The following is a 27,813-nucleotide window of genomic DNA, read 5'->3' as shown; positions in this document are numbered from 1 at the left end:
TATGTGTACATTCTTTTTTTAAAATATCCTTTTCTGTTATGGTTTATCATAGGCTATTGAATACAGTTCTCTGTGCTATACAGTAACACGTTGCTATTTGTCCATCCTACAGATAATAGTTTGCATCTGCTAACCCCAACCTCCCACTCATCCTTCCCCCACCCCCTTCCCTCTTGGCAACCACAAGTCTATTCTCTGTGTCTGTGAGTCTGTTCCAGATTCGTGAATACGTTCATTGATATCGTATTTTAGATTCCACGTATAGGTGATATCATCTGGTATGTTTCCCCTATAACACTCTCCCTGATTTCATAGAGAGTGGAGTTTTCTGCCCTTTGGACTGGACACTGTGTTTGATGGGGTGGGTCCCTCTGGGAAACAGGAGGTGGTTACAGCCAAGCACATGCAGGCTGTTGACTGCCCTGTGCAGAGTTGGGTACTGGTGTCAGCCATCTGTCCGTGTACTCCAGGCACACTGGGCAGCTGGGTGGACAGCTAGAGAGTGACTCCTCTTTGGGACACTGAGGGATTTTGACAGGTCCAGCAGGAGAGAGACTCAAAGTGACTGGCAAGGTTGATAACAATTATGATCACTAATTAATCATTTTATAGCAGCTAACATTTACTGATCAGGGACCATGTGCTTTATATGGATCGTCTCAATTGAATCTCCAGGTACCTGTGAGAAGGCAGGGTTATCCCCCCATTTTCCAGATGAGGAAACTGAGGCCGGGGCAGTTAAGTCACTGGCCCAAGATTTGCTGGACCAGTCCATGCTGGAGGCTGTCTGATTCAGGACACTCTCTTCTCTGCGGTTCTGGCTCATTGGGAACCATGCTGGAGCTGATGACACATATGTTAATTGGGAAAACAATCTGTGTGCCTTCCCCTCAAGGAACATGGTGGTGGCTTTGAAGGAACTATCCATCCGGGGCGACTTCAGGACCACCGTGGAATATCTCACCAACCTTCTGGAGACTGAGAACTTTCAGAACAACGACATTGACACCAGCTGGTTGGATAACCTCATTGCCGAGAAAGTGCAGGTAGAGGGCTGCACGCATCTCCCCTGGGGGTCCTGAGACCACCACCCTCCCCGGCTCCCTGTGGCCTCGGTCCCTGTGGATACTGACACACAGAGTCTCTCCCAGGCTGAGAAGCCGGATATCATGCTCGGGGTCGTGTGCGGAGCCTTGAACGTGGCCGACTCCATGTTTAGAACATGCATGACGGATTTCCTACACTCACTGGAAAGGTAGGGCGTAGAGGTACTTCCTTTCTCCTCTTGGGATACGTGTTGGTGGCTAGTAAGGTAGACACATGTGTTCTTTGGGTGCAAATCGGTCACCACGCAGTTAGTGAACCCCTCCTGTCATCCCCTTCTCCTCCTGCCCTCAGTCTTTCCCAGTGTCAGGGTCTTTTCCAGTGAGTCTACTCTTCGCATCAGGTGGCCAAAGTATTGGAGCTCCATCTTTAGCATCAGCCCTTCCAACGTGCTTGCCTCTGTAGAATTCCTCAGATGAACCTGGGCTGCCCTGGAAGAGGCTGGATGATTGGGGTAGGGGGACGAGAGGGATTCTCAAGGCCAAGGCAGCCATCATCCTACAGATAGCTATGTACACACTCATGCTGACCTGTGTGAGTTAAGTTGCAACAGCAGGAGTTCAGAGAGGAGGGTGTGAACTTGAGAAGCAAAGCAGGTTATAGGTCACCTCTATAAATGAGTCAGGTGACCAGTGCAATGGACCCCATGAAGATGGCCAGGAGGTCCCTCTTAGAGTGGATGGGTTTCCCAGCCTCTGTGCTGCTGGCATTTGGGGCTGGGTCACCTTCTGTGGTGAGGGCTGACCTGTGCTGGATGGGACGTTAGCCCTTCCAAAGCGTCCCCTCCTCCTCCTCCGGAAGTCAGGACAGTCGAGTGTGTCTCCAGATATTGCCCTCTGTCCTCGGGGGAGAGGCGTAAATCTCCCTCCCCCCTGCCCCGCCCCCATCGGAAACCACCGTGATAGGCAGAGGAGACTACCAAAAGGGAAGTCAAAGGAAGAAAGTTTTTAGTCCTTGGATCATATGCTTTTTTAAAAAATATTCTTATTTATTTGGCTGCACTGGGTCTTAGTTGCAGCCTGTGGGATCTAGTTCCTTGACCGGAAATCAAACCCAGGCCCTCTGTGTTGCAAGCACCAAGTCTTAGCCACTGGATCACCAGGGAAGTCCCAGACAGTATGCTTTTGAATGGTAATAGAGTCACAATATGGGCTTCCCTGGTGGCTCAGCAGTAAAGAATCTTCCTGCAATGCAGGATACCTGGGTTCGATCTCTGGGATGGGAAGATCTGCTGGAGGAGATGGCAACCCGCTCCAGTATTCTTGCTTGGGAACTCCCATGGACAGAGGAGCCAGGCAAACTACAGTCGATAGGATTGCACAGAGTCAGACACGACTGAAGCATCTAAGCAGCAGCAGCAGAGGCCCTGTCCATGCACTGGTTTCTTTCACAAGCAGGTGGCAGGATTCCCATGTGAGGACTTTTTCCAAGAAGAGGCAGTGTGGAGTTTGCTTCTTGGGAAGCCCTTTTGAAATTTCACATCCTGCAGTAAGACCAGTTTCCTTCAGTTCTAAGGGATATCAGGTTCCTTGGGACTGTCCATCCCTTGACTTTATCAACCAGCTATGGTGACGCTTAGGAGAGGCAAAGAGCAGGTGGCTTTTAAAATCCAGAGAATGGTTGGCTGCAGAGTTCTTGGTCACTCCCAGACTCACTGCAGGTCTGTCTTCTCTCCCAGGGGCCAGGTCCTTCCTGCAGACTCTCTGCTGAACATCGTGGACGTGGAATTAATTTATGGAGGCGTCAAGTACATCCTCAAGGTAAAGGTCTCTATTTCTTGGATGTCTGCAACACTCTGGGGGCTCAAGGGAGTTTTATTTCTGCCACGCGCCATCCCTGCAATGGATTTTCTCATGCTTGCTCCCGGGACTCCCCTCGCAGTCCCGTGACCTTGAAACCTATGGGCTTTGGGTACAGAACCCATAGGCTTGGACCTCATGCACAAACAAGGCATAATAGAGCATGTGTTGGTTTCCCATGGCTGCTGTAATGAAGTTCCATAAACCGGTGTCTTCACCAGTTTCACCAGAAATTCGTTGTCTCTCAGTTCTGGAGGCCAGAAGTCCAGTATCAAGGTGCTGGCTGTCCCGTGCTCTCTTAGGCTCTCAGGAACCACCCTTTCCTAGCTTCCGGTGGTCGTGGACAGTCCTCGGTGTTCCTTGGCTTAGAGGTTGTCACTCCAATTGCTGCCAGTCTCTGGCTTTGTACGGCCACCTGTGAGTGTGTCTGCGACTGTCTGTCTGTCTGTGTCTTCATCCTCCTCCTTGTCTGGCTCTCTTCTCGTCTTACAAGAATACCAGTCAGACTGGATTCAGGGCTTACCCTAATCTGGCGTGACCCCTCCTTAACTAACTACATCTGCAAAGACCCTGTTTCAGAGTTAGGTGACATGCCGAGGTTCTGGGAAGGACGTGGACTTGGGGGGACACGGTTCAACCCCTCACAGCACGCGAGCAGAACCACGGCTCAAGGGCAGAACCTGTCCCCACAGGTGGCCCGGCAGTCTCCGACCATGTTCGTCCTCATCATGAACGGCTCTCACATCGAGATCGACGCCCACCGGCTGAACGACGGGGGGCTACTGCTGTCCTGCAGCGGCAACAGCTACACCACCTACCTGAAGGAGGAGGTGGACAGGTGTGTGCCCAGCGGCACCCAGAGCCAGCTCCCCCCACTCACCCACTGCGGGGTCCGTGTGCAGGCTCAGGCTCTTAGCCTAGGCACCTTTTCCGGGACCTTCCAGGGCTCCTGGGGAGGTTCATCTTGAGGGTGGAATCCCAGGCTGCAGGTTGGAATCCATGAGAAGTCCCTAGGCATCCCTTTTCTAGCAATGTGGATGGATTCAGGGCTGCCAGCCCATAGCCTGTGAGGTGTGCACTGAGTCCCATCGGCTCCGGGTCTCAGCTGCAGTGTCCACACCTGTCGGAGCAAGGCTGGGAGAAGTTGCAGTTATCCAGTTAGGGTGAAGGGAAGTGAAGTGAAGAAAAGTCGCTCAGTTGTGTCCGACTCTTTGCAACCCCATGGACTGTAGCCCACCAGGCTCCTTGGTCCATGGGATTTTCCAGGCATGAATACTGGAGTGGGTTGCCATTTCCTTCTCCAAGGGATCTTCTCGACCCAGGGATCGAACCCGAGTCTCCCGCATTGTAGGCAGATGCTTTACTGTCCAAGCTACCAGGGAAGCCCCCAGTTAGGGTAACGGCTATTTATTTGAGCATCTGTTGGGTTGGCCAAAACGTTTGCTTGGGTTTTTCTGTAAGGTGTTGCCTATGAATAAACTTTCTGGCCAACTCAGTACTTACCCCAGGTGTCTGTCAGGCTAGATGTCAGCAGAGAGCCGTGCTCACAACTTATGGAGTCTTGTTGGGGAAGAGACACATCGAACAAGCGGATGGCAGCAGGGAAGGTTGCTGTGGGTCAGGATGGGTGGAGCATGGGGTGACCCGCAAGCACTTAATGAGACAATGAGCCTCACGAGACAGAGACCCTGTTACTCTGGGGTGTCTGACCAGCCCGAGCTCACACAGTGAAATACAGACCCCTACTCCCACCCCCGAGCTGAGCAGGCAGCCAAGACCCCAGGCCAAGAAGGGTAAAGTGGGGGCAGGGTGGGGGGAGGGGGTTCCAGAGGCCCCAGGCCTGAAAAAGCTCCAGTTAGGGAATGCGGGTTCCGTTCCCAGTCCTCCATGGAAGAAGGCGGACGAGATTCACCCCAGACCGGAGTGTGCTACCTCTTTTTAACCTTCCTTCCCTCTGCCAAGAATATTCAAGGTGATTACAGGCACCACCCACGGGGCATGCTCTTCCTGGTTCTGTTACAGAAAGAGAAAGAGTTATTCTCTCAGTCATATCTGACTCTGCAACCCTGGACCAGAGCTCCTCTGTCCATGGGGATTCTCCAGGCAAGAATACTGGAGAGGGTAGCTATTCCCTTCTTCAGGGGATCGTCCCAACCCAGGGATCGAACCCAGGTCTCCCGCATTGCAGGCAGATTCTTTACTGTCTGAGCCACCAGGGAAGTGGTTCGGGTATAAGGAGAAGCCTTTCCCTGGGTCAGTATGTATTGAATAATATCAATATTGCTGATTGCTTTCTCTGTGCCAGGGCCTGTTGGAATTATGTCAGGAAAAGGAGCTAGTTTTCTGCCAGGAAGGGGCCCCACCCCAGCTCACCCCCAAAGTCTTTGGGGGTGATTGTCAGCCAGCACCATTTGGGAAGAGTGGAGTGAGTAGCTCAGACCATCCCAGGGTGATGCTCCCGGCTGCTGTTAGGGAAGGAAGACAGTGTCAGAAGCCTGACTCCGGCACCTTGATAGGTGGGCCCCTCCAGTGTCCCCACCACCACCTTCTCTCTCCAGTTACCGAATCACCATTGGCAACAAGACATGCGTGTTTGAGAAGGAGAATGACCCCACAGTCCTGAGATCCCCTTCGGCTGGCAAGCTGGTGAAGTACACCCTGGCAGACGGGGAACACGTTGAGGCTGGGGGCAGCTACGCCGAGATAGAGGTGACCGCAGGGCTAGCCCCTGGGGGCGCTGCAGCCAGGCCACCCGCACACCCCCTCCGCAAGGGAGGACCCTCTGACCAGGCTGCTGCACTCGAGCCAACAGACTGCCCATTTCTCCTGAGCTCTCCTGTGCAGATCCCTCAAAGAGCCACAGTTCTCTGCCTTATTCCGTGGGAAAAAAAGAAATCTCAAAAAATGTATACCTACCCAGCTGATAAATGATAATGATGCTGACAATTAAAAAGTGGTAACCCAACACCTGCAAAGCACTTACCACGAGGCAGGCACCCTTCTAAGCATTTTCCCTGTCTTTAATTCCTTCTTTAATCTTCCTGGCAATCATGAGTTGGACCCAAACAGAACCTCCATTTTGCACATGAAGACATGGGACCCAGGCAGCCTCAGAAACTCACTCAAGGTCACACAAAGCCAGAATTCCTACCTGCTCATTCTCTGCTGCCAAGGAAAAGAATGAATTTTGTAACGAAAATACAGCAGTGGTGGGAGCCGACACCTGTTGGCCTCCTGCTGTGCGCCCTCCAGCTTAATCCTTATCAGTGCCCTCTGAGACAAGCCTGTCATTTCCCCCCATTTTACAGTTAGGGAAACTGAGGCTCAGAGAGGGGACAGCATGTGCTGGAGATCACAGAGTGATGGGTGGGGTGCAGGGGCTCCAGCCCAGGCCTGGCTGACCTGAGTGCCCAAGCTGTGAACTTTTGAGCAGAGGGCAGGATAGTCCGGTCTGTCTGAAGCCCATACATACTAACAACATTCATCATGTCCACACTGCCAGACTCTCAAACCAGTTAAAGGGGCTGATGACTGGACTGGAAGCACATTCTTCATTCCCCAGAGGGTTTTCTCTCTGCCTTTAAGAGGAGCCAGTCATAAAATGCACCTCATTTTAGGAACATGTATCAGTCACCCTGCATCGTATGATTTAGCTGTGTTTCTAAGAGAAAGGCCTTCCTGTGGAAATAAGGAGCAATTTCCACAGCTGTAAAATGGGCACAGTGAACTCCCTGGCTGGCTTTGCAGATGGGAAAGATTTATGACCAGCTCAGTGCCTGGCACATGATAGATTGTGTAAATGCTGCTCCCCTCTCCCCGCTGCACGTGAACTCTGCCCACAGGGTCATTCTTTGTAAGTGACATGGTCCATGCTCCAGAATTGCTAGTTTGCGGTGACCCAGGCCAGACCTGAGGAGCCCCACCTAAGTAGAAATCACTTCTTTGTGCAAAACAGGTCATGAAGATGACCACGACCCTGACCGTGCAGGAAAGTGGCCGTGTGAAGTATGTCAGGCGCCCAGGGGCTATGTTGGAAGCTGGCTGTGTGGTAGCCAGGCTGGAGCTCGATGACCCTTCTAAAGTGCGCCCGGTATGTGACACCCAGCACGGCTACCCCGTGAGCCGGACAGGCCGGTGGCTCCTGGCCCTCCAGCCTCACCCACCACGATGGGCCCAGGAACATGCCTGCCTGTGCCCACACCCTCCTCAGCATCCCACTAAGAGCGAAACCCACATGCTTCCGATGATCTTCAGGGTCCCCCAGGGGCTGTGTCCCGCTTTCTTCCCTGGCTTCACCCTCTGCCTCCCTCTCCCCCTTAATCACACGCTCTGGACTCCTCCCTCTCGGGCCCAGCTCCCTGTGCCCGGAAGAACCTTCCCCCAGATGCGCACAGGGCTTGTTCTCTCATTTCCTGTAAACTTTGACCAGCCCTCTTCCCTGCAGTGCATTGTATAGCACCGTCGCGTCTCCATGACGTGCAGTGACCTGCCCTCCTACAGTAGGCCAGGCATTCATGCAGCTAATGTTTGTTTTTCTCTACAATAGTTAGCATGTATGCCCAGGAAGAAAAAAAGCTAGAAAAGCATTAAAAACAAAGGTCAAATTGTCTCTTTTCTCCAGACTGGCCTATCAGTTTCATTTGTTTTCTCCGCTTTCTTTTCGTTGTCTTTCGAGGGTTCCCAAAGCTAGGAATAGAGTGAGCTTTTTTAGATAACAGGAAATGAATCCGTGTCTACCTTGTGATTCGTTTTAGCAGACGTTTCCTGCTGGGCTGGGTTCTGGAGACAGGAACCCAGCCACCAGTCCCAGCAGGCTCATGCTTTCCTATGGGAAAGACAGGCAGATAAATCTTTGTAATTCAGCTCAATCAGAAGGACTGTCCTTGGCCGCTGGCTCTGAGGGTCCGGAGGGAGAAGCAGCAGCAGATTGTGAAGAAAGGAAGCCCTCCAGTTGATCTTGAAGGGCGAGAGGAGCCTGCAGAGCTGGGAGCAGAGTGGAGGGGATGGGAAGCTGAGGGTTCTGGGCCAGCAGAATAGCATGCCTCCAACTCCCGGGTTCCAGTCCCTCACACGGTCGGCGGTGAGTGGATGTGCTCAGTTGCTTAGTCGTGTCTGACTCTTTGCGATCCCGTGGACTGTAGCCCATCAGGCTCCTCTGTCCGTGGGATTTTCCAGGCAAGAATACTGGAATGGATTGCCATTTTCTACTCCATATTGAGTGGATATTTGTGAAATAAATTAACAGATGAATGAATGCATGACGTCAGTGTTGCCCCTTTGGGGACCTTTTTTAAAAAAAGTTTGGCCTCACCTCACAATATGTGGAATCTTAGTTCCCCGACTAGGATTCAAACCTGCACCCCCTGCATTGTAAGACAGAGCCTTAGCCACTGGACCACCAAGGAAGTCCCTTTGGGGAGCTTTTTGTTTGAGAATCCTCTAAGGCCAAATATTTATGATTTACAAAAAGCATGTACATTTGTATGAGAGTTTCCTAAATTTTCTCTGTGCTTGGCATTCATCTTTGGGATTCGAGCAAAGCTGGAAAGAAATAGAAAAATAGGGAGATGATATTGGTTAGAAAGCAAAGCCAAACAAAAACATCTGTCAGCAAAAATAATCAGAATAGGAAAAGAATTTTATTTGAGCCAAACTGAGGACCACAGCCCAGAAAATAACCTTTTAGATAACTCTGAGGAACTGCTCCCGAGAAGCATCGTTTTCAGCACAGTTTTGTGTCTTGTCAGAGCCATGAACATGAAACAAATCAGGAAGATTTTTCCTCTAAGATTTCAAAAAAAAAAAAAAATGAAAAGGAAAAAACCAGACCAGCGTGTGCACAGCAAGTCACCATGGCCTTGGCCCCCAGGAAGGGAGTCCTGCTAGCATCAGAGGAGGACCGGCATTGGCATCCCAGGAGGGGAGGCACTGTGTCTCTATTTTATTTATTTTTTAGCTTTTTATTTTGTATTGGAGTATAGCCAATTAACAATGTTGTGATAGCTTCAGGCGGACAGCAAAGGGACCCAGCCATACTCATCTTTCTTTTTAAGATAGACTTTCTGTACTTCTGGTCAGTGTGCTCTTTTCTTTAATAATTAAAACAGATGTCCAGTGTATGTTTGGCTACAAACAGGCTGCTTAGTTAGCATGAAATTCAAGTTAACTCATGTAAAAGCCACAATGACTTTTCTTGACCTCTATATGTGAACATTTTTAAAAAAAAACAATCACATCTAACACTCTCCAAAATTATTTGGAATACTTAATTGATTACGGTATTTACCGAGGGGAAGATTTGGAACCCTTGCGCAGGGGTATGGATGAGCAGTTTTAACTTTCCAATAGGATGCTTTCTTCTGCTCCCCCTCCCCTTCAGGCTTCATCCTAACCACACTGTGTGTATGGTGTACATATTGTGTGTCAGTGGCTGTGCCTTGGCCCTTGTCTGGTCCGTCTTCTTTGGAGGCCACAGTGGTCTTGACCCCTGGCCCCTGTTGTGTTTCATCAGGCTGAGCCGTTCACGGGGGAGCTCCCCTCACAGCCAACACTGCCCATCCTCGGAGAGAAGCTGCACCAGGTTTTCCACAGTGTCCTGGAAAATCTCACCAACATCATGAATGGCTACTGTCTGCCGGAGCCTATTTTTAGCATCAAGGTGGGTCACGTGTGCAGGGTAGGTGTGCATAGCACACACCTGCATAGGTGCAGGTGAAGAGCCCAAAGATCCCAGAGATCTTTACTGGGGTAAGAAATGAGAAAGTCTGTCATTTCTATCAAGGACCTGTTCTCAGGGGATTCCTCAGTTTCATTGTAGATATCGGAGTATATTTCTCTCTGATTATAAACCGGTGTAAAGGTTACATTGCTTTTGGGGATTCAGTTCAGCTCAACACTGAGAATGTTCACGTCGTAAGAGAAGAGTCGATGTGGGTCACCTCTTAAAGAGACAGTAAGGAAGCGACTTTGTCCGGAGACACAACTCTGTTCATCCAGGGTCCCGTTGTCTGTAGAGAAGTAAGTCCTCAAATTTGCAGACCTCTGTGAAGGACCCATGCTGCTGAACTCGACATCAGTAGCTATAAAACTGCTGCTGTGTCACCTTCCATCCCAGAATAGTCCATCACAGTGATGGTCATGGTAATAATGGCCAGCTCTGGTCTGGTGCATGCTACGTGCCCGCTACCACACTAAGCACTTAACACTTACGAAGTCATTTCACCTTCCCAACAACAGGGAGGTAGGAACTCTTATTATTTCCATTTTACAGGTGAGGAAACTGAGACACAGAGAGGCTACAAAACTTGCCTGATTTCACCCATATGGAGGCAAAGAGGGGGCTTGACCCCTGACCCTCCAGTTTCAGAGTCCGTGTGCTTAGCCCCTATGTTAGGCTGCCTAATTACCAGCACTGCAACATTTTTTTAGCCTCTGCACTTGCCAGCGTGTGCATGGTTTCAAGTTCAAACCTTACAACCACATTACGCGGTTGACAACATTCCCCTTCCCATTCAAAAACCATCAGCAGTTCCGGTGACCCAGAAGCAGGGCAGTGCAGCTATTAAGAGTCTCTGAGTTTGCATCCTGGCTTTGCTTCCTACGAGCTGGGTGACTTTGGGTAACTTAATTAACCTCTCTGTTTCAATATCCTCAAGCAGAAAATGGGAGTACCGATTATACCTACTCCCTAGGGTTGTTTCTGAGGATCAAGTGAGAACAGGTCAATTTGGGTCCTCGAACAGTGTCTGGCACAAAGCAAGCGTCCCACAAACATCTGTGCTTCGCAAAGCCTGATGTCCTGACCCCGCGCCAGGCTGGCAGTTTGGATGCACAGGGCTGGGAGTGGGGCCGTCCTGGGTGGGGAAACCGGGTGGGTGTTCCTACCCCTCTGTAACCTGGGCCATTCCACCCTGGACTGTTCCAGAGGCTACCAGGTCTAGATCTTTGGCTGCTAGAGTGCATGGGGCCTGGACAGCTTAGTGTGTTGGGCGCCCCCCACCCCATGCTGGGTGGCTGCACCCACGCCCCCTGCAGGCCTCGGGCCGACGCTCTGGTCCCGCTGCAGCTGAAGGATTGGGTGCAGAAGCTCCTGAGGACCCTCCGGCACCCATCGCTGCCGCTGCTGGAGCTGCAGGAAATCATGACCAGTGTGTCGGGCCGCATTCCCGCCCCTGTGGAGAAGGCTGTCCGCAGGGTGATGGCCCAGTATGCCAGCAACATCACCTCGGTGCTCTGCCAGTTCCCCAGCCAGCAGGTAGGTCCACACCCACACCCTCCAAGAACTCAGCCCCCCGTCAGTCTGGACCTCCAGCCTCTCATCAAATTGGGCTTTGTGAGACCCACACTGACAGCCCGAGATGCTGGGGCCTAAAAAGATTTTTATTTTTACTACTTCTTTGCAGAATCCAAGCATTTCCCCCTAAAACAGCAGTTTTAGATGGACATAAGCAGTTATCAGTAGTCCTCGGATTCGGAACAGGAGTAGGTGGTTGGTGCGAATAGTCAGCATTTTCCAAAACTACACTGGCTGACATAAGAGAGGAGATTCTCGCTAGTGTGTAGTGTTGATTCTTCCTCCTCGGGTTTGTGTAGGGTGACAGTCGTGGGGCTGTATGTATATATCATATTTTCTAAGAATGGAAGCCATTCCCGGGGAGTATCAGAAATCTCTAATAATTCTACATTGGCCTCATTTTGTTCTTTTTGGGAGGTGTTGCTTTTATCAAGCATGTTAAAGGAAACCTACATCTGGAAGAGTCCTCTCTTTTTTATTTTCATACCCTCGGTCTGGTGAGAAGGGCTTCCTTGCACCATTACCCCCCACCCATGAGTCAGTAATTTGGGGAGCTCGAGGTCAGTGTAAGTCAGTTTATTCCCAGAAGTTAACTTCTAAGTTGGAATATTGTTCAGCCATAAGAAGGAATGAAATGATTCATGCTGCCCCAGGGATGAGCCTTAAAAACTTGATTCTCAGTGAAAAAAGCCAGTCACAAAAGCTCACGTTGCCTGATTCCATTTATATGAAACGTCCAGAGTTGGCAGATCCATGGAGAAGAGACGGTAGATTAGTGTTTGCCAGGGACTCAGGGCAAGGGTGAGGGACTGCCCATGGCTATAGGATTTCTTTGGGTGGTGATGAAAATGCTCTAAAATTAGTGATGGTGGTTGCATATCTCCATGAATATAGTACAAACCACTGAATTAAATATATACTTTAAAAGGAAGATGGGGAATATGATAGTGTATGAATTCTAGCTCAATAAGAAATAATGAAAACGAAGCTCTCAAGGACCCCAGTGGAGAATCGTACATGTTGGAACCTTCTGGGAATTTGTTATTGATGCAGGTTTTTCATTAGAAGTATTTTTGTTGCCACAAAACACTATGCCAATGGCATTTAACTTAATTGTAAAAACAGGACCCAGCCAATGCCCTCATGCTCCCTGGTGTTGGAAATTCCCCTCCCCTCTTCCCCTGAGTGTTTGTGAAGCGGGGTGTGTGAACGTGCGTGAGTCTTTACGTCATCATTGTCCTGGGCTCTTCAGTCCTCAAGCCACACGTTGAGTGGGGCACACAGAGCCGTTTCTGGGGGGCCAGAGGGCTTTGGGTTGGAGTTTTTGAATGATCCTCTGGTGGGCTCTGCGTGGGAACCTGTGGTGGGTCCTTCCAGTGATTTCTGTGTGGTGGACAGATTGTGTGGTCTGAGTGGCCAGACCTGTTCTGTTTTCCCGTTCAGATAGCCACCATCCTGGACTGCCACGCGGCCACCCTGCAGCGGAAGGCCGACCGGGAGGTCTTCTTCATGAACACGCAGAGCATTGTACAGCTGGTCCAGAAGTGAGTCCTGGGCCCCCCATGGGACGCGGCGGTCACACTTACTCATCCACGTGTTGCCCCAGGGTGCAGCTATCCTAAGGGCAGGCGCAAACCAAGGGACAGTGCCTGGGGTCTGAGACCCCAGTCCCAGCCCTGGCACAGCCCTGCCTAGCAGAAGAGCAAAGCAACACCCTTTAATGCTGAGTCTCAGTTTGCTAGTCTGTAAAATGGGAATTAAAAACACTTCACATGCTGAATCATTTTGCATTACCAGTAGATTAACTTTTGTAAAGTGCTGAAACACAGCAAGTCCTCATGGTAGCCTTGCTTAGGAGACAGTGAAATGAAATGACTTCAGTTCAGTTCAGTCGCTCAGTCGTGTCCAACTCTCCGCGACCCCATGAATCACAGCACGCCAGGCCTCCCTGTCCATCACCAACTCCCGGAGTTCACTCAAACTCATGTCCACAGAGTCGGTGATGCCATCCAGCCATCTCATTCTCCGTCGTCCCCTTCTCCTCCCGCCCCCAACCTTTCCCAGCATCAGAGTCTTTTCCAGTGAGTCAACTCGTCGCATAAGCTGGCCAAAGTATTGGAGTTTCGACTTTAGCCTCAGTCCTTCCAATGAACACCCAGGACTGATCTCCTTTAGAATGGACTGGTTGGATCTCCTTGCAGTCCAAGGGACTCTCAAGAGTCTTCTCCAGCACCACAGTTCAAAAGCATCAATTCTTCGGTGATCAGCTTTCTTCACAGTCGAACTCTCACATCCATACATGACCACGGGAAAAACCATAGCCTTGACTAGATGGACCTTTGTGGCAAAGTAATGTCTCTGCTTTTTAATATGCTATCTAGGTTGGTCATAACTTTCCTTCCAAGGAGTAAGCGTCTTTTAATTTCATGGCTGCAATTAGCATCCGCAGTTATTTTGGAACCCAAAAAAATAAAGTCTGACACTGTCTCCACTGTTTCCCCATCTATTTCCCATGAAGTGATGGGACCAAATGCCATGATCTTAGTTTTCTGAATGTTGAGCTTCAAGCCAACTTTTTCACTCTCCTCTTTCACTTTCATCAAGAGGCTTTTTAGTTCCTCTTCACTTTCTGCCATAAGGGTGGTGTTATCTGCATATCTGAGGTTATTGATATTTCTCCCGGCAATCTTGATTCCAGCTTGTGCTTCTTCCAGCCCAGCGTTCCTCATGATGTACTCTGCATATAAGTTAAGTAAGCAGGGTGACAATATACAGCCTTGACGTACTCCTTTTCCTATTTGGAACCAGTCTGTTGTTCCATGTCCAGTTCTAACTGTTGCTTCCTGACCTGCATACAGGTTTCTCAAGAGGCAGGTCAGGTGGTCTGGTATATGAGTTGAATAAGCAAGGTGACACTATACAGCCTTAGGCATACTCCTTTCCCAATTTTGAGCCAGTCAGTTGTTTCACGTCTGGTTCTGTTACTTCATGACCCACATACAGATTTCTCAAGAGTCAGGTAAGGGGGTCAATAGTCCCATCTTTGTAAGAATTTTTTAAAAGAATTTTCTTTAAGAACTTGTCTTTTATCTTACATAGCTCTTGAGCAGGGCGAACTATTCTGATGATAAAAAGAACTGCCTTTTTGTATGAAAACTCTACCCAGCAAGAAAGCTTTGCCTTCTTGGACAGAATTTAAACATTTTCAGACTGGAGTGAGTTAATTCAGCACTTATTATCCACGTGCCAAAAACTATAAGAGATGCAGAAGAGAGATGGCTATAGGAAAATGCCTTTCTTTTCAGGGCACTCCTTGTCTTGTGAGGACTCATACTGACAATATAGGGTTGCAGCTGAGGAAGGAGATTTGCATTGGATTCCCCACAAAGTGAGAGTTCCATAGCTGAGGGCTAATCCTTTCCCCAGAACTCTTCCAGCACTAACCCTAATCCATCCTTAAGTGTAGGAGAAATGACCGGGAGGTATGAACAAATATTAAATGAACCAAATTCCCTAGCAGGTTCTTTTTTGTGTTAAATATAAATCTCAGAGGTTGTGTGAGTGTGTGTTTTTAAAAATCACATTTGAACAAAGGAGCCTTTTCAGTTCGTACTCACTTTTAAGGTCATTTGCTGGTGCTGGGGCAAAGCTGGTTTCAACTTTCCTGAAACTCAGCGTCCCATTCCTTGTGTTCTGAAATGGTTTAGAAGAGGAAATAGTTTAAGGAACCTCCAGGTTACCATTTGGTTTAAAAGGAAAGTGAAATGTACATAGGGATCATTTGGTAAATGTCTTCCAAGTTTTGTTTTCTTTTTCAAATTGTCTTTGTCCATTGGACGGTTAATGGAAAATATCTGTTTTCACTCATTCACGCGAGGCTGACGCCATTCAGCATCCCAGCTCTGTGGCTGCTTTTCCTTCTCTCTGGGGGCCTCTGGTTGGATGTGTGACCTTGGGCAAGTCGTCACTCTGACTGGCAGAGAGCACAGGTGGACCAACTCACGCACCTAAGGATTAGAGGGTGCAGCCTCTAGGTCCTTTTTTTGAAGTATTTGTTTATTTGTTTGGCTGTGGCGGGTCTTGGCTGTGGCACGAGGGGTTTTCGCGGCGTTGCGCAGGATCTTTGCTTCCGGCTCACGGCCTCTCTCATTGTGACGCACGGGCTCAGCAGTTGTGCTCTGCAGCCTTAGTTGCTCCACAGCACGTGGGATCTTAGTTCCCAGATCAGGGACCGAACCCATGTCCCCTGCATTGCAAGGCAGATCCTCAACCACTGGACCATCAGGGAAGTCCTCCTCCAGATTCTTTATTAGTGTGTTCTCTTCAATATTTTGGCTACCTGATGTGAAGAAATGTCTCATTTGAAAAGACCCTAATGCTGGGAAAGATTGAAGGCAGGAGGAGAAGGGGATGACAGAGGATGAGATGGTTGGATGGCGTCACCAACTCAATGGACATGAGTTTGAGAAAACTCCGGGAGTTGGGGATGCACAGAGAGGCCAGGCGTGCTGCAGTCCATGGGGTTGCAAAGAGTCGGACACGACTGAGCAAATGAACTGAACTGAACTCCTTTTTCAAGTCTTGAAAGTCCTGCTGGAGACAACAGGCACCCCAGGACACGGAGCTGATCACTCAGCGGCCTTCTCCTCCTCCCCAGGTACCGCAGTGGGGCCCGTGGCTACATGAAGGCAGTGGTGTTGGACCTCCTGCGGAAATATTTACTGGTTGAGCACCATTTCCAGCAAGGCAAGAGTCGCCACCCCAGGCACTGGTGATGAGTCCACGGGCGCAGGAGGGGCCCAGAGCCTTACCACACGTGGCTTCTTGTTCCCCCTGCAGCCCACTACGACAAGTGTGTGATAAACCTCCGGGAGCAGCTGAAGCCAGACATGTCCCAGGTGTTGGACTGCATTTTCTCCCACTCGCAGGTGGCCAAGAAGAACCAGCTGGTGATCATGTTGATCGTAAGCAGAAAAAGGCATCCTTTACCCAGAGTTGGACAGGGCTCCACCGGCTTTCCCTGGAAGGATTCTGGTAGCCAGATTTTAAAATACTTCATACCAAACTTGTCTTGGGTCTTTCCTCTCTTATTTATTCATTGGCCACGCTGCACAGCTTGTAGGATCTTACCTGACCAGGGATTAAACCTGGGCCATGACAGTGAAAGCCTGGAATGCTAACGTCTAGGCCACCAGGAAACTCAAGTCTTTTCCTCTCATAGAAAACCACTAGCCTGGCCGTTGGACAGTGCCTGCATTCCGTGCTGTCCTTGGAGGCACAGGCCAGGGGAGTGACAGAGACTATAACGTCACCACCATTTGATAAGACAAAGCAAATCAGAATTTGGGAGGGAGAGAATGTTGAGAATAATTTCCCATGAGATTTCAGCACAGACCTGCTTGTGTGCTTGTGTATGTGTGTGAAATGTTAATACGTTTTTAAACAGATTTTCTGATTATAGAAACAAAATGTGGGCTCATTCTAATTAGGGACATGCAGAAGCGGAGGTAGAGAAGAATGACTCCCGTGGCCTCACCATCTGGTGACTACCTGGAGAACAGCCTGGTGCAGGGGTGGGGGCGTGGCGCCCAGATATTCAGGTTCCCAGCAGTCACTGTTCTGTCTTAGTGGGTATTGAGGGAGCATCGACTCTGAGCCTTTCCTAAGCCCTTCTTGCATTTAGGGCCTAAGAGTAGATGCAGCGACTGGTCGCGCCCAGCCCTGGTCTCCAGCAGAAAGGCCCCTTGTTCCAGAAGCAGGGAGGAGGGTTGCCCATAGGAACCAGCATCCCTGCCTCGTTGGCAGGTTTCACCTCTATGTCTTCTCTCTGGCAGGACGTCCCCAGGCCCTAGATGCTCCCCCATGCCACGGCTCCTAGAGTTGGCTTGCACACCCTCACTGGAGCCTCACATAGCCCTTACTCTTTGTTCATACCTGCTTCTATTCCCCCTCATCCCTCTTCTCTGAAACTGAGCCCCTTGAGTCAGGCAGTGACGTGCAGAGGAAAGAGAGGGCCTAGGGATAAGAGAGCCATGGGTTCAGATCTGGCTCTGCCTTGCACGGGCTTGGTAGCACCCAGGGCAAGGCACGTTGCCTTTCTGAGCCTCAGTTTTCTCATCTGTAAAATGGCAATCATATAGTAACTCATCAGTGGGTGGAGGGCGTTTGAGGAAATAAATGGAAAGGGGCTAGCTGCCTGTCTGGCCACAGTAAATGCCTGTTATGTGCTGGCCATTAATAGTGATACAGGCAAAGACTTGGCTCTGTTTTCCCTCATGCCAGGAATTTAGGGCATGTTTTGGGGTGGATGCACGGGTGAGTGAAAATGCAGTGGAGAGTGGTGGAGGGTTTATGTATTAGACTGTGGAGGTTGGCTGGGGCGGCTGGACCCTCAGTCAAGGGCCAGTGAGTGCTGGCCTGTCTCCTTCTGGTGGAACAGAAGATTCCCTTGGATCTTGTTTCTGTCCCTCAAAAGGATGAGCTCTGTGGCCCAGACCCATCCCTGTCTGATGAGCTGACCTCCATCCTTGACGAGCTGACTCAGCTGAGCAAAAGCGAGCACTGCAAGGTGGCCCTCAGAGCCAGGCAGGTAGGCTGGCCGGCTGTGGTCCCCACTGTGCCCAGGGCTCACGGGGTGCCGTCCACCACCACGCCCAGCCCCCCGTATGCACAGCCCTCTGCTGCAGGACCAGCCCTTAGCGTCTTCCCTGCAAGGATGGCTCACCCCAGCCCCTCCATCCCCTCCCCTCCCCCCGCAGGTCCTGATTGCCTCCCACCTCCCCTCCTACGAGCTGAGGCACAACCAAGTGGAGTCCATTTTCCTGTCTGCCATCGACATGTATGGCCACCAGTTCTGCCCGGAAAACCTCAAGGTGAGGCCGTCTGCATCCTTCCATGTTGCACAGAGCACACGCCGTGGCCCAAGTGGGGCCTGGGGGTGGGCAGGTGGACTCTCCCTGCCCTCCATGGGCTGGCACTCAGGTGCAGAGCATAATCTCCAGCACCAGTGGTTTAGTCCAGCGTGGCCAGGGCTGCCCGAGGGGGCCCAGGGGCAGCTCTGGGAGAGGTTGGGTCCCGCAGGATGGATGGCAAGGCATGCCTCTCCCAGGAGGCATGATGTCAAAGCTCCATGTGTGGTGGAGCTTATTGGAAGCTGCAGGCACTCACATGGCTGGGTCTTGGCTTCATTTTTCCAGGGCCCCCTCCTCACCCTCTCAATCTGCCTCATTCACAAGCTTCCAGGCACCCCCTCCATGTCTAGAGTTGGGAGCCCTGGGAACAGTCACCCTAGAACTGCCTGCACATTCAGATTTCATGGGCCTGGGAAGCATTTGCGATAACAACACGACCAACTTTTCTTCCCTGCCGCTATCACTCCCCTTCTCTGACTGCTGGTTGGAACTTGTAACAGTCCCCTTTCCTTCTTTATTTCCCCTTCCATTTCCTGTAGAAATTAATACTCTCAGAAACAACCATCTTTGACGTGCTGCCTGCGTTCTTCTACCACACTAACAAAGTGGTGTGCATGGCATCCTTGGAGGTAAGTAAGTGAGAGGTCCCTGGAACAGCTGCAGTGCTGACCAGTGCCGGTCCTGGCATCCACTGCCTGCACTCCACATGCCTGACCCTGGGCCATGTGCCTGGCAAACATGATCTCAGCATTTTCCCTCCAAGGTAGGTCCTTTTACTTACACCCATCTCACGGAAAAGGGAATGGAGGCTCAGAGAGGTGAAGCAACTTGCTCAAGGTCACACAGCTAAGAAGTGACACAGCCAGGATTTATATCAAGTCTATCTTAATCCAATAGCTCAGTTGGTAAATGCAAGAGATCTTAGTTTGATTCCTGGGTAGGCAAGATCTGCTGGAAAAAGGATAGGCTACCCACTCCAGTATTCTTGGGCTTCCCCTATGGCTCAGCTGGTAAAGAATCTGCCTGTAATGAGGGAGACCTGAGTTCGATTGCTGGGTTGGGAAGATCCCCTGGAAAAGGGAACGGCTACCCACTCCAGTATTCTGGCCTGGAGAATTCCATGGACTGTGTAGTCCATGGGGTCGCGAAGAGTTGGACATGACTGAGCGACTCATTTCACTGTCTTAGTCCCAAGTTCTTGCTGGTAACCCCAACTGTCTTGTGAGTTATTCCAGCCTCCTCTGGGCCAGGCACAGTTAAACACTAACCCCCTAAGGGCCAGGTCCAAGGCACTTCATCTAAACTTTTTATTCCTTGAGCAACGAATTATGGCAACATGTGAAAGCTGTCTACCAGGGAAGCTCATTAGAGACTTAGTGTCCAGAGTTTTATTGGAGGCTGGTCACATAAGCACCCTTTGCTTGGCACATTCCAAAATTCCAAGCTCCCAGGAAGAAAACATATGCTCAGCATAAGTCATACTGTTTGCTTAGTTAATGCACTGCCAACCATTCTTCTCTGGGAATGGTGGGAACCCTCCCCAAATCCAAGTTCTCACATGCTAGCCAAGGGCCAGCCTTGCAAGCAGCAATCTCAAAGGATAGCAGTTAGTCCCTGGATTCCCTGTCCAGTTAAAAAAGTTCCCAATGCTTAGTCTCTAGAACCATGCCATCTGATATGCTGGCCACACGTGGCCGTGAGCACCTAAGATGTGGCCGGTCTGACTGAGCTGTGCTCGGAGTGTAGGACACACTGGGTTCCAAAGCCTCAGTGTGGAGAAAGGACGGAAAACACCTCAATTTTTAAAAATTGTTGCATGTTGAAATGGTAATATTTTAGTTATTGGAGATGAAATAAGGTATGTTATTAAAATCATCTTTACCTGCTTAAGTGTCTACTAGAAAATCTCAATTTAAAACTGCCTCTGTGACCTGTGTTATATTTCTACTGGACGGCATTACCCTAGAGCAGGAGTCAGCAAACTATAGTCTGTGGGTCACTTCTGGCCCCCTGCCCAGTTTTGTAAATAAAGTTTTATTGGAACACAGCCATGCCCACATATTTACATATTGTCCACGGCACAGACTTGTGCCTCTTATAGTGGGAGCTCAGAGTCTTAACCACTGGACCATCAGGGAAGTCCCTACAGCAGCAGAATTGAGTAGTTGTGATTTGTGATAAAGATGATATATTCCACAAAAGCCTAAACTATTTACCACCTGGTCTTTTGCAGAGGAAGTAGCATCCTGAAGAGTGAGCACATTTACTCTTCACCGCTTTAGGGATCGTGTTTTGGGCTCGTTTCTGGGACCTGCCAACCTGGGTTTTCTCAGGTGCAGTCTGTGCTTCTGTTTCATTAGGTTTATGTGCGGAGGGGCTACATCGCCTATGAGCTAACCAGCCTGCAGCACCGCCAGTTCCCGGATGGCACCTGCGTGGTGGAGTTCCAGTTCATGCTGCCCTCCTCCCACCCGCACCGGTACAGAGTGGTACCCACCTGGGGAGGGGTGGCTTATGGTTCTTTCCTCCCTGACCACTGTAGTCCTGTCTCTGGAGGGACCCAGCAGGGATGTCTGGGAGCTGCTGGGGAGACGTTAGGCACACTGTTCCCCAGCCTGGTGTCTCTCCACACCTCCATTCTCTCTTCAGTGGCATGGAGATAACCCCACGCCTGCCTCCTAACTCTGCACTGTCTGGGCTGGCAGCCGCTACCTACCTGTGGGATATTGAAATTAAAATGCATCAAAACTAAATTAAAAATTCAGGTCCTCAGACACAACAGCTCACGTGTGACTTGTGGCTGCCATATTGGACATTGTAGTTCTAGAACATTCCATCACCACGGAAAGTTCTGTTGTCTAAGACCCTGATGAAGAATGAGGCACAGACAGGTTTAGGCCCGTGCCTGGCACACAGAAAGTTGATGAATATTGAGGATCCCTTTGGCGATGGTGATGGATACTGTTATTACTGTCTGATGGCATGACGTGTGTCGAGTCCTATGCTGAGTGCTTTCACCCTCTGCTCTATTCAGCTTTATTCCCCATCCCACAAAATAAAGATTGTCACCTTTGCCCAGTTGAGAGAAAAGGGGACTGACTAGGGGCTTGGGATCATTTTGGGGTCTGTGGGAGTTGTGGTTTAAGAACTTTGGAACTTGTCCCCCCCGAGGAGGCAGTCTTTGCTTTGTTTGTGTCATTTATTTGGCTGCACCAGGTCTTAGCTGTGGCACAAGAGAGCTTGTCTTCACTGTAGCACGTGGGGTCTTTAGTCGTGGTATGTGGGATCCAGTTCCCTGACCAGGGATCGAACCCAGACCCCCCGCACTGGGAGCACGGAGTCTTAGCCACTGGACCACCGGGGAAGTCCTAGAATTCTTTGCCTCTGGAGTTCTTCGTTGCAGCAGTTCAGCGCTGCTAGGAAAGAAGGCTGGTCTAGGAAAGAAGGCTGTAGGAAAGAAGGCTGGTGTAGTCATTCACACTTTGTTTCCTGGAAGAACCTACATGAGTGTCCTGGTCACGGTTGTGACCCTTGGTATATATAGATGCATGGCATTGTTATCAGCCAGGGAGACACTGAGGACCCTGGAGGGCTTCCTTGGCCATCTCAGGCCCTTGCTGTTGGCTAGAAGGGCCAGGAGCTTACCCGGGACCTGTGGTCTCAGCTGCCCCCCGGCCCTGCTCTTCCAGGCCTCTGGGAAGGTCACAAGGGGTGACATCTCACCCCTGCCCCAAGCCGAGCCTGACTGGACCCTCCACACCTGTGTCTGTAAAAGCAGGTGCATTGTGACCATAGGGGAGGTCAGGTGAGAGACCAGCAGGACTGAGGTCCAGGCCCCTGGTGCTCTGTGCGTGACCAGAGGGGGATCTCTGCCCCCATCCCTTCCACCTCCGATTCTAAGCCCCCTCTGTCAGAAGACTGTGTTGTGGGGCTGGCTCACCGACACTTCCAGGGCAGGAACGGCTCTTGGGGCCAGATCTGCATGCGGCTACCTCACCCCCCCACCTCCCACGCCCACTGCAGGATGACCGTGCCCATCAGTGTCACCAACCCGGAACTGCTGAGACACAGCACAGAGCTCTTCATGGACAGTGGCTTCTCTCCCAAGTCCCAGCGAATGGGGGCCATGGTCGCCTTCCAGAGATTCGAGGATTTCGTCAGGTACCCAGCGGGGTTCAGTCTCCCCAGAACACCCCAACCATAGGGCTTGAGCGAGCTTCCCCTGAACCCCCACCTGTGGGGTTGGCCTAGACACACTGCACAGCGAGTTAATAATAATAGAATAACGTAGCATCAAAAGTGTGAGCTTTCATGTCAGCACCTCCTGCTTTTGAATACTGTCTCACCCTGCTTCTTGACTATAAGACTCTGAACAAATGATTTCTCTCAATGCCTTTGTTTTCTCATCTGTAGAAGGGGCACAAGAAGACTTGCTTCATAGGGTCACCATGAAAGTTAAATGAGATAATACATTAAAAATATTGTTTTTAAGCCATTGTTAGTATGTAGATAACATGCTCAAAAATGTCAGTATCATTCCCCCTTTAAAAACATTTATGTGCGTGCTCCACTGTATACAGGGTCTTGGATGCGTCTCGCTGGATCTTTTGCTGCAGCACGTGGACTCTCTAGTTGTGGCACACAGGCTCCGTAGTTGTGTGTGGGCTCCATGACATGTGAGACCCTAGTTCCCCGACCAGGGATCAAAGCCTCATCCCCTGCAAGGCAGATTCTTAACCACCAGCCCATCAGGGAAGTCCCCGTTGCCCTTTTCTCGGCCTGCCCCTGTGTGTTATGCATCATGCATTATCTCGTATCTTCACTACAGCCTTGGGAGGTGTAGTGATTACTTTTGTTATCCTCAGTTGACTCAGAGAAGTGAGATGAGATTGCAGGAGTCTCCCAGCCAGTAAAAAAGGCACCCTAGCCATGCCCCCAAAGTGTTGGAACCCTTTCTTTTACTCACCATCTCAAACCACATAGGTTTATTCTTCTTTTGGGGGAAGACCTCATCACTAGTGCCTGGGACCTAGTCAGGAACCACAGGAGCTCTGCACAGACTTGGAGGCACTCGCAGCGTGGTGGTTGGGAAAGTGGGAGGGTCGGGGTCTGACCTACGACCTCATGGGGCAGTGGCCCCTCAGCCCTCCCTCTCTGCCCCGCACCCTCAGGAACTTTGATGAAGTCATCTCCTGCTTTGCCAACGTGCCCAAGGACACCCCCCTCTTCAGCAAGGCCCGGAATTCCCAGTACTCGGAGGATGACAGCAAGGTGAGGGTGTGAGCAGGGAGCAGCCGAGATGGGGGCGGGCTGGGGGCACTGGGCCCTTCTACTGGGTTTTCTTGGCGCCCCCCTTGGTTTTCTGTCCCAGAGCCTCCGAGAGGAGCCGATCCACATCCTGAACGTGGCCCTGCAGTGCGCGGACCACCAGGAGGATGAGCAGCTGGTGCCCGTTTTCCGAACATTCGTGCAGTCCAAGGTACGCTGGGCAGCCTCTGGCTCTGTCCCTGAGAAGGAGGAGGACCGTCTCGGGGAGGTGTCCACGTGCCCAAGTCCTCTTGAGAGCTTCAGAGCCACAGGCCTGGCTGCCCATGCCCGCTCTGCTTTGCCAGGGACCTTGGGCAGAGGAGGCTGAACAGGCCAGAACTTCGGCTTCTCCCTTCAGTAACATGGGGATGGCATTTCTCTCTCCCTGGGAGTTGCCGTAATAAGATGACTCAGTATATACACCGCCTTATGCAGAAGACACAGTCAATAAATCGTTTTGGAGTTTAGGGCAATGTTTTTGGCTACATGGGGTCTTTGTTGCCGCGAGCAGGCTTTCTCTCTCTGTGGACAGCGTGGCAGCTCTGGCTGTGGTGCTCGGGCTTCTTGTTGCAGTGGCTTTTCTTGTCACGGAGCACAGGCTCAAGGGCATGAAGGCTTCGGTAGCTGTGGCACACACAGTTGCTCTGTGGCGTGTGGGATCTTCCCCAACCAGGGATCGAACCTGTGTCCCCTGCATTGGCAGATGGATTCTTTACCACTGGGCCACCAGGGAAGTCCAGAACTCCCAATTTTAAAATGGTCACTTACATTAACAACCATGTATGCAAATAACTGGGTTGGTTTTATAAACATGTGGTGTCATGTATAATAATGTGTGTGTATATATATTTTAATAGCTGTATTGAATATAATTCACGTACCATACCATTCCTCCATTTAAAGTTTGCAGTTCAATGCTTCTTGGTACCATAGTCCTCTTTTCTGCAGTTTTGTTTTCCTAGTTTCAGTTTCCCATGGCCAACTGTAGTCTGAGAACATTAAATAGAAAATGCCAGACATAGGCACCTTGTCAGTTTTAAGTCGTGTGCCGTTCTGAGTTGCTCTGAGGAAATACTGCACCATCCTGCTCAGTCTGACTTCGATGCGAATCACCCCTTTGTCCAGCGCACCCACTGTTTGTCACTTAGTAGGTGGCTGGGTTGGCCTATCAGTTGTCATGGTAGCAGTAGTTAGGGTTAGGGTTAGCCGTTAAGTCACCGTATTTTACCTAACTATGCCCCAAGGTGCAAGGGTAGTGATGCTGGCAACTCGGATATGCCAAAGAGAAGCCATAGGGTGCTTCCCTTAAATGAAAAGTTGAAAGTTCTTGACTTAATAAGGCAGGTAAAAAAACACGAGCTGCTAAGATCTACAGTAAGACTGACTCTTCTAGCCATGAAGTTGTGAAGGAGGAAAAAAGAAATGTACCCTTAAACTGTGAACATTATGGCCACAGTGAGTGATAAGTGCTTAGTTAAGACAGAAAAGGCATTAAACTACAAGAAAATATTTTGAGAGCCCACAATCACATAACTTTTATTACAGTAAATGGCTATAATTTTTCTATGTGGTCAATCTCCTATTGTGGACATTCCTGGTGGCTCAGATGGTAAAGAATCTGCCTACAATACACAAGACCCAGGATTGATCCCTGGATCAGGAAGATTCCCTGGAGAAGGAAATGGCAACCCACTCCAGTATTCTTGCCTGGAGACTTACATGAACAGAAAAACCTGGCGGGCTACAGTACCTAATTTGTAAATTAAACTTTATTATAGGTATGTATAAGAAAAAAAAAAGAACAACCCAGTATATATAGGGTTTGGTGTTATCCATGGTTCCATTCATCCACTGGGAATCCTGGATCATATCCAGGGTCAATAAGGAGAGACTACTAATATATTCATAGAGTTGTGTAACCATCGTTATGATCATTATATTTTAGAACATTTTCACCACCCCCACCAAAATACCCATACCCATTAGTAGTCACCCCATTTTCCCTCAACTCAACACCTTTTCCCTGCCCTCGGAAACCACTAATCTACTTTCTGTCTGTGAATTTGCTCATTCTGGGTGCTTCCTGTCAATAAACTAAGTGGAACTTCATACACTCTGAGGCCTTTGGGGACTGGTCTCTTTTACTCGGCATGTTTTCCAGGTTCATCCAGGCAGTAGTAACATGTGTCAGGACTTCATTCCTTTTGTGACCAAGTATGATCCCATTGTATGTTTGGTTTTTAATGCAGAAGAACATCCTTGTGGAGTGTGGACTCCGAAGAATCACGTTCCTGATTGCCCAAGAGGTCAGTCCAGTGCTCGGAGCATCTGAGTTCTTCATATTCTTCAAGACTCAGTGCCATTTATTTGAAGTTTGCTCTGTAGATTGGGGTGGGAAAGATCAATGGCTAAAGGAGAGCTGGCTTTCCAAATGATTTGTTCTAGCAGTGGACTGGGTAATGGTTAAAAATCATAAAACAAGTCTATAAATATTTAAATAAGTCTTGTTTGACTTAATTGTCTTTCATGTGTCTTTTTTTGCAGAAAGAATTTCCTAAGTTTTTCACATTCAGAGCAAGAGATGAGGTATGGTGAAGAGTAATGAAGTGGTTCTCTTCCCTGGGATCTTTGATATTCATGAAGAGCATTGTCCCAAATCCTTATGATCCCTGTATTCTATTAAGTGCAGACTCCAGCCTTCCTCTGTGCTGGTATTCCCAGTGCGAGCCCCACGTTTGTATGTGGGCCTCGGACCTCACGTTTCCCACCCTTTCAGCCTTTGCTATACACGTTTCTGTCTCACGTGGAGAATTTTTATACTTGCTGCTGTAACTCTGTAAGACAGGTCTCCCAACCTCTTTTGTTTATATTCTTCTAGAACAGTGGTTTGCAAACTATGGCTTGCAGACTGGCTCCCTGTTTTTTAGGGGTCAGTTGATTGGTTTTTGTTTCGTTTTTTGGCCATGCCACACATGGCTTGCGGAATCCTAGTTCCCTGACCAGGAAATGAACCCAGGCCCCCTGCAGTGGAAGCACAGAGTCTCAACCACTGGACCACCAGGAAATTCCCCAGCCGCCTGTTTTTATAACCAGAGTTTGACTGGGACACAGGCCATACTCATTAATCTCTGGCTCTCTGGCTCCAGCAGTAGAATCAGGCAGAATCGAGTACACTCAGCCCTCCGTGTCTGTAGTTCCCACATTCGCGGATTCACCCAACCACAGATGGAATCTCTGTGATTGGTCTTATCTGCGGATGCAGAACACGTGGATTCAGAAGTCAGACTGTGGTCGTGACCGACTGTGTACTCCATCGGTTCTCTGGCCTTTTGAGAAAAAGTCTGCTCATCCCTGTTCCAGAACAGGTGGTCTTGTTCCCAGCACAGACCCAGCCTCCAGCAAACAGTATTTTAATCTATCCAGAGCCTCGCTTTACTACTTAAGACCCATCCTTCCTTTAGCCTCTTCAGTTAAAACTCTAGCACCATCAGTCGCTTCCTTCTGGGGACCAAGCTCCACAAGGAAACCGGGGCTTAGGGACTTCTTGAGAAGTACTCTGTGTCGTGGCTCACAGAAAACAGCCTGTTGGGCTGGCAGGTGCTGGGGGCTCACTGAGCTCCCCCAGGGCTGAGAGACTTGTACCAGCACAAGACTGCATGCTCGTGGACCTTCCTCTCTGCTGGACCTTCACAAAATCTCAAGTCTCCAATCTCTTGAGTTCACAGTTAGAGGATACCATGACTGCCTCATTCCTGAGCACTAAGCCCGCAGCACCAGGGGGCGTGCAGGACAGGGCATGGATCAAGCGGGCATGCCGCCTCAGTGTCCAGCTCCACGTGTGTCTGTGTGTCCGTTTGTTTTTTCTCTCCCCGGTTGGCCCGCAGTTTGCAGAAGATCGCATCTACCGTCACTTGGAGCCGGCCCTGGCCTTCCAGCTGGAGCTCAGCCGGTTGCGAAACTTCGACGTGACCGCCATGCCCTGCGCCAACCACAAGATGCACCTGTACCTGGGCGCCGCCAGAGTGAAGGAGGGCACTGAGGTCACGGACCACAGGTTCTTCATCCGGGTCATCATCAGGCACTCAGACCTGATCACTAAGGTCGATGTCAGTGGATGTTTGTGTCTCCCCTGAACTTGTCCCCTGGGGGCCTCAGGGGAGGGCCTGGGCTGCATGCGGGGATCACAGGGTGAACGAGGCACCCACAGCCCTGGCCTTGTGACCAACAGTCCAGTCTAGAGGGGACAGGAGGTAGATAGTGACTTATTTTCATGAGGTAACATGTGGGTTCTTTCTTCCGTCATGGAGATGTGTCTGCATGAGAGAATCAGGAGGATAGAAAAGAAAGATCCTGGTTTATAAGGGGAATTTTTTGAATTTGTTGACTGAGTGCACATCAT

The 27,813-nt window shown here is 50.1% G+C and overlaps 1 protein-coding gene across 6 annotated transcripts in view; it reads left to right on the top strand.

Annotated features, from left to right (window-relative positions):
• Nucleotides 1–27,813, top strand: part of ACACB (acetyl-CoA carboxylase beta) — a 123,883-nt gene that overhangs the window by 61,403 nt on the left and 34,667 nt on the right. For 5 of the 6 annotated variants that reach the window (XM_055405357.2, XM_055405356.2, XM_088828270.1 and 2 more), the window contains 21 exons: nucleotides 896–1,046; nucleotides 1,152–1,255; nucleotides 2,783–2,864; nucleotides 3,596–3,741; nucleotides 5,462–5,612; nucleotides 6,859–6,993; nucleotides 9,415–9,561; nucleotides 10,969–11,157; nucleotides 12,640–12,740; nucleotides 15,854–15,942; nucleotides 16,036–16,160; nucleotides 17,672–17,785; nucleotides 17,955–18,068; nucleotides 18,647–18,736; nucleotides 20,468–20,586; nucleotides 22,131–22,268; nucleotides 23,279–23,378; nucleotides 23,479–23,586; nucleotides 25,664–25,720; nucleotides 25,959–26,000; nucleotides 27,299–27,520. In XM_055405357.2, the coding sequence (XP_055261332.2) occupies nucleotides 896–1,046; nucleotides 1,152–1,255; nucleotides 2,783–2,864; nucleotides 3,596–3,741; nucleotides 5,462–5,612; nucleotides 6,859–6,993; nucleotides 9,415–9,561; nucleotides 10,969–11,157; nucleotides 12,640–12,740; nucleotides 15,854–15,942; nucleotides 16,036–16,160; nucleotides 17,672–17,785; nucleotides 17,955–18,068; nucleotides 18,647–18,736; nucleotides 20,468–20,586; nucleotides 22,131–22,268; nucleotides 23,279–23,378; nucleotides 23,479–23,586; nucleotides 25,664–25,720; nucleotides 25,959–26,000; nucleotides 27,299–27,520 (2,524 nt within the window). The remainder of the gene's footprint in view (nucleotides 1–895; nucleotides 1,047–1,151; nucleotides 1,256–2,782; nucleotides 2,865–3,595; nucleotides 3,742–5,461; nucleotides 5,613–6,858; nucleotides 6,994–9,414; nucleotides 9,562–10,968; nucleotides 11,158–12,639; nucleotides 12,741–15,853; nucleotides 15,943–16,035; nucleotides 16,161–17,671; nucleotides 17,786–17,954; nucleotides 18,069–18,646; nucleotides 18,737–20,467; nucleotides 20,587–22,130; nucleotides 22,269–23,278; nucleotides 23,379–23,478; nucleotides 23,587–25,663; nucleotides 25,721–25,958; nucleotides 26,001–27,298; nucleotides 27,521–27,813) is intronic. The other variant, XM_055405358.2, reaches the window with a different exon arrangement.

The sequence above is a fragment of the Moschus berezovskii genome, chromosome 19 (genome assembly GCF_049115385.1).
Source record: "Moschus berezovskii isolate FMDL1 chromosome 19, NW_MosBer_1.0, whole genome shotgun sequence".
Taxonomy (NCBI): Eukaryota; Metazoa; Chordata; class Mammalia; order Artiodactyla; family Moschidae; genus Moschus; species Moschus berezovskii.
Note: the sequence above shows the minus strand (reverse complement) of the source record. Positions and strands in the feature narration are given on the sequence as shown.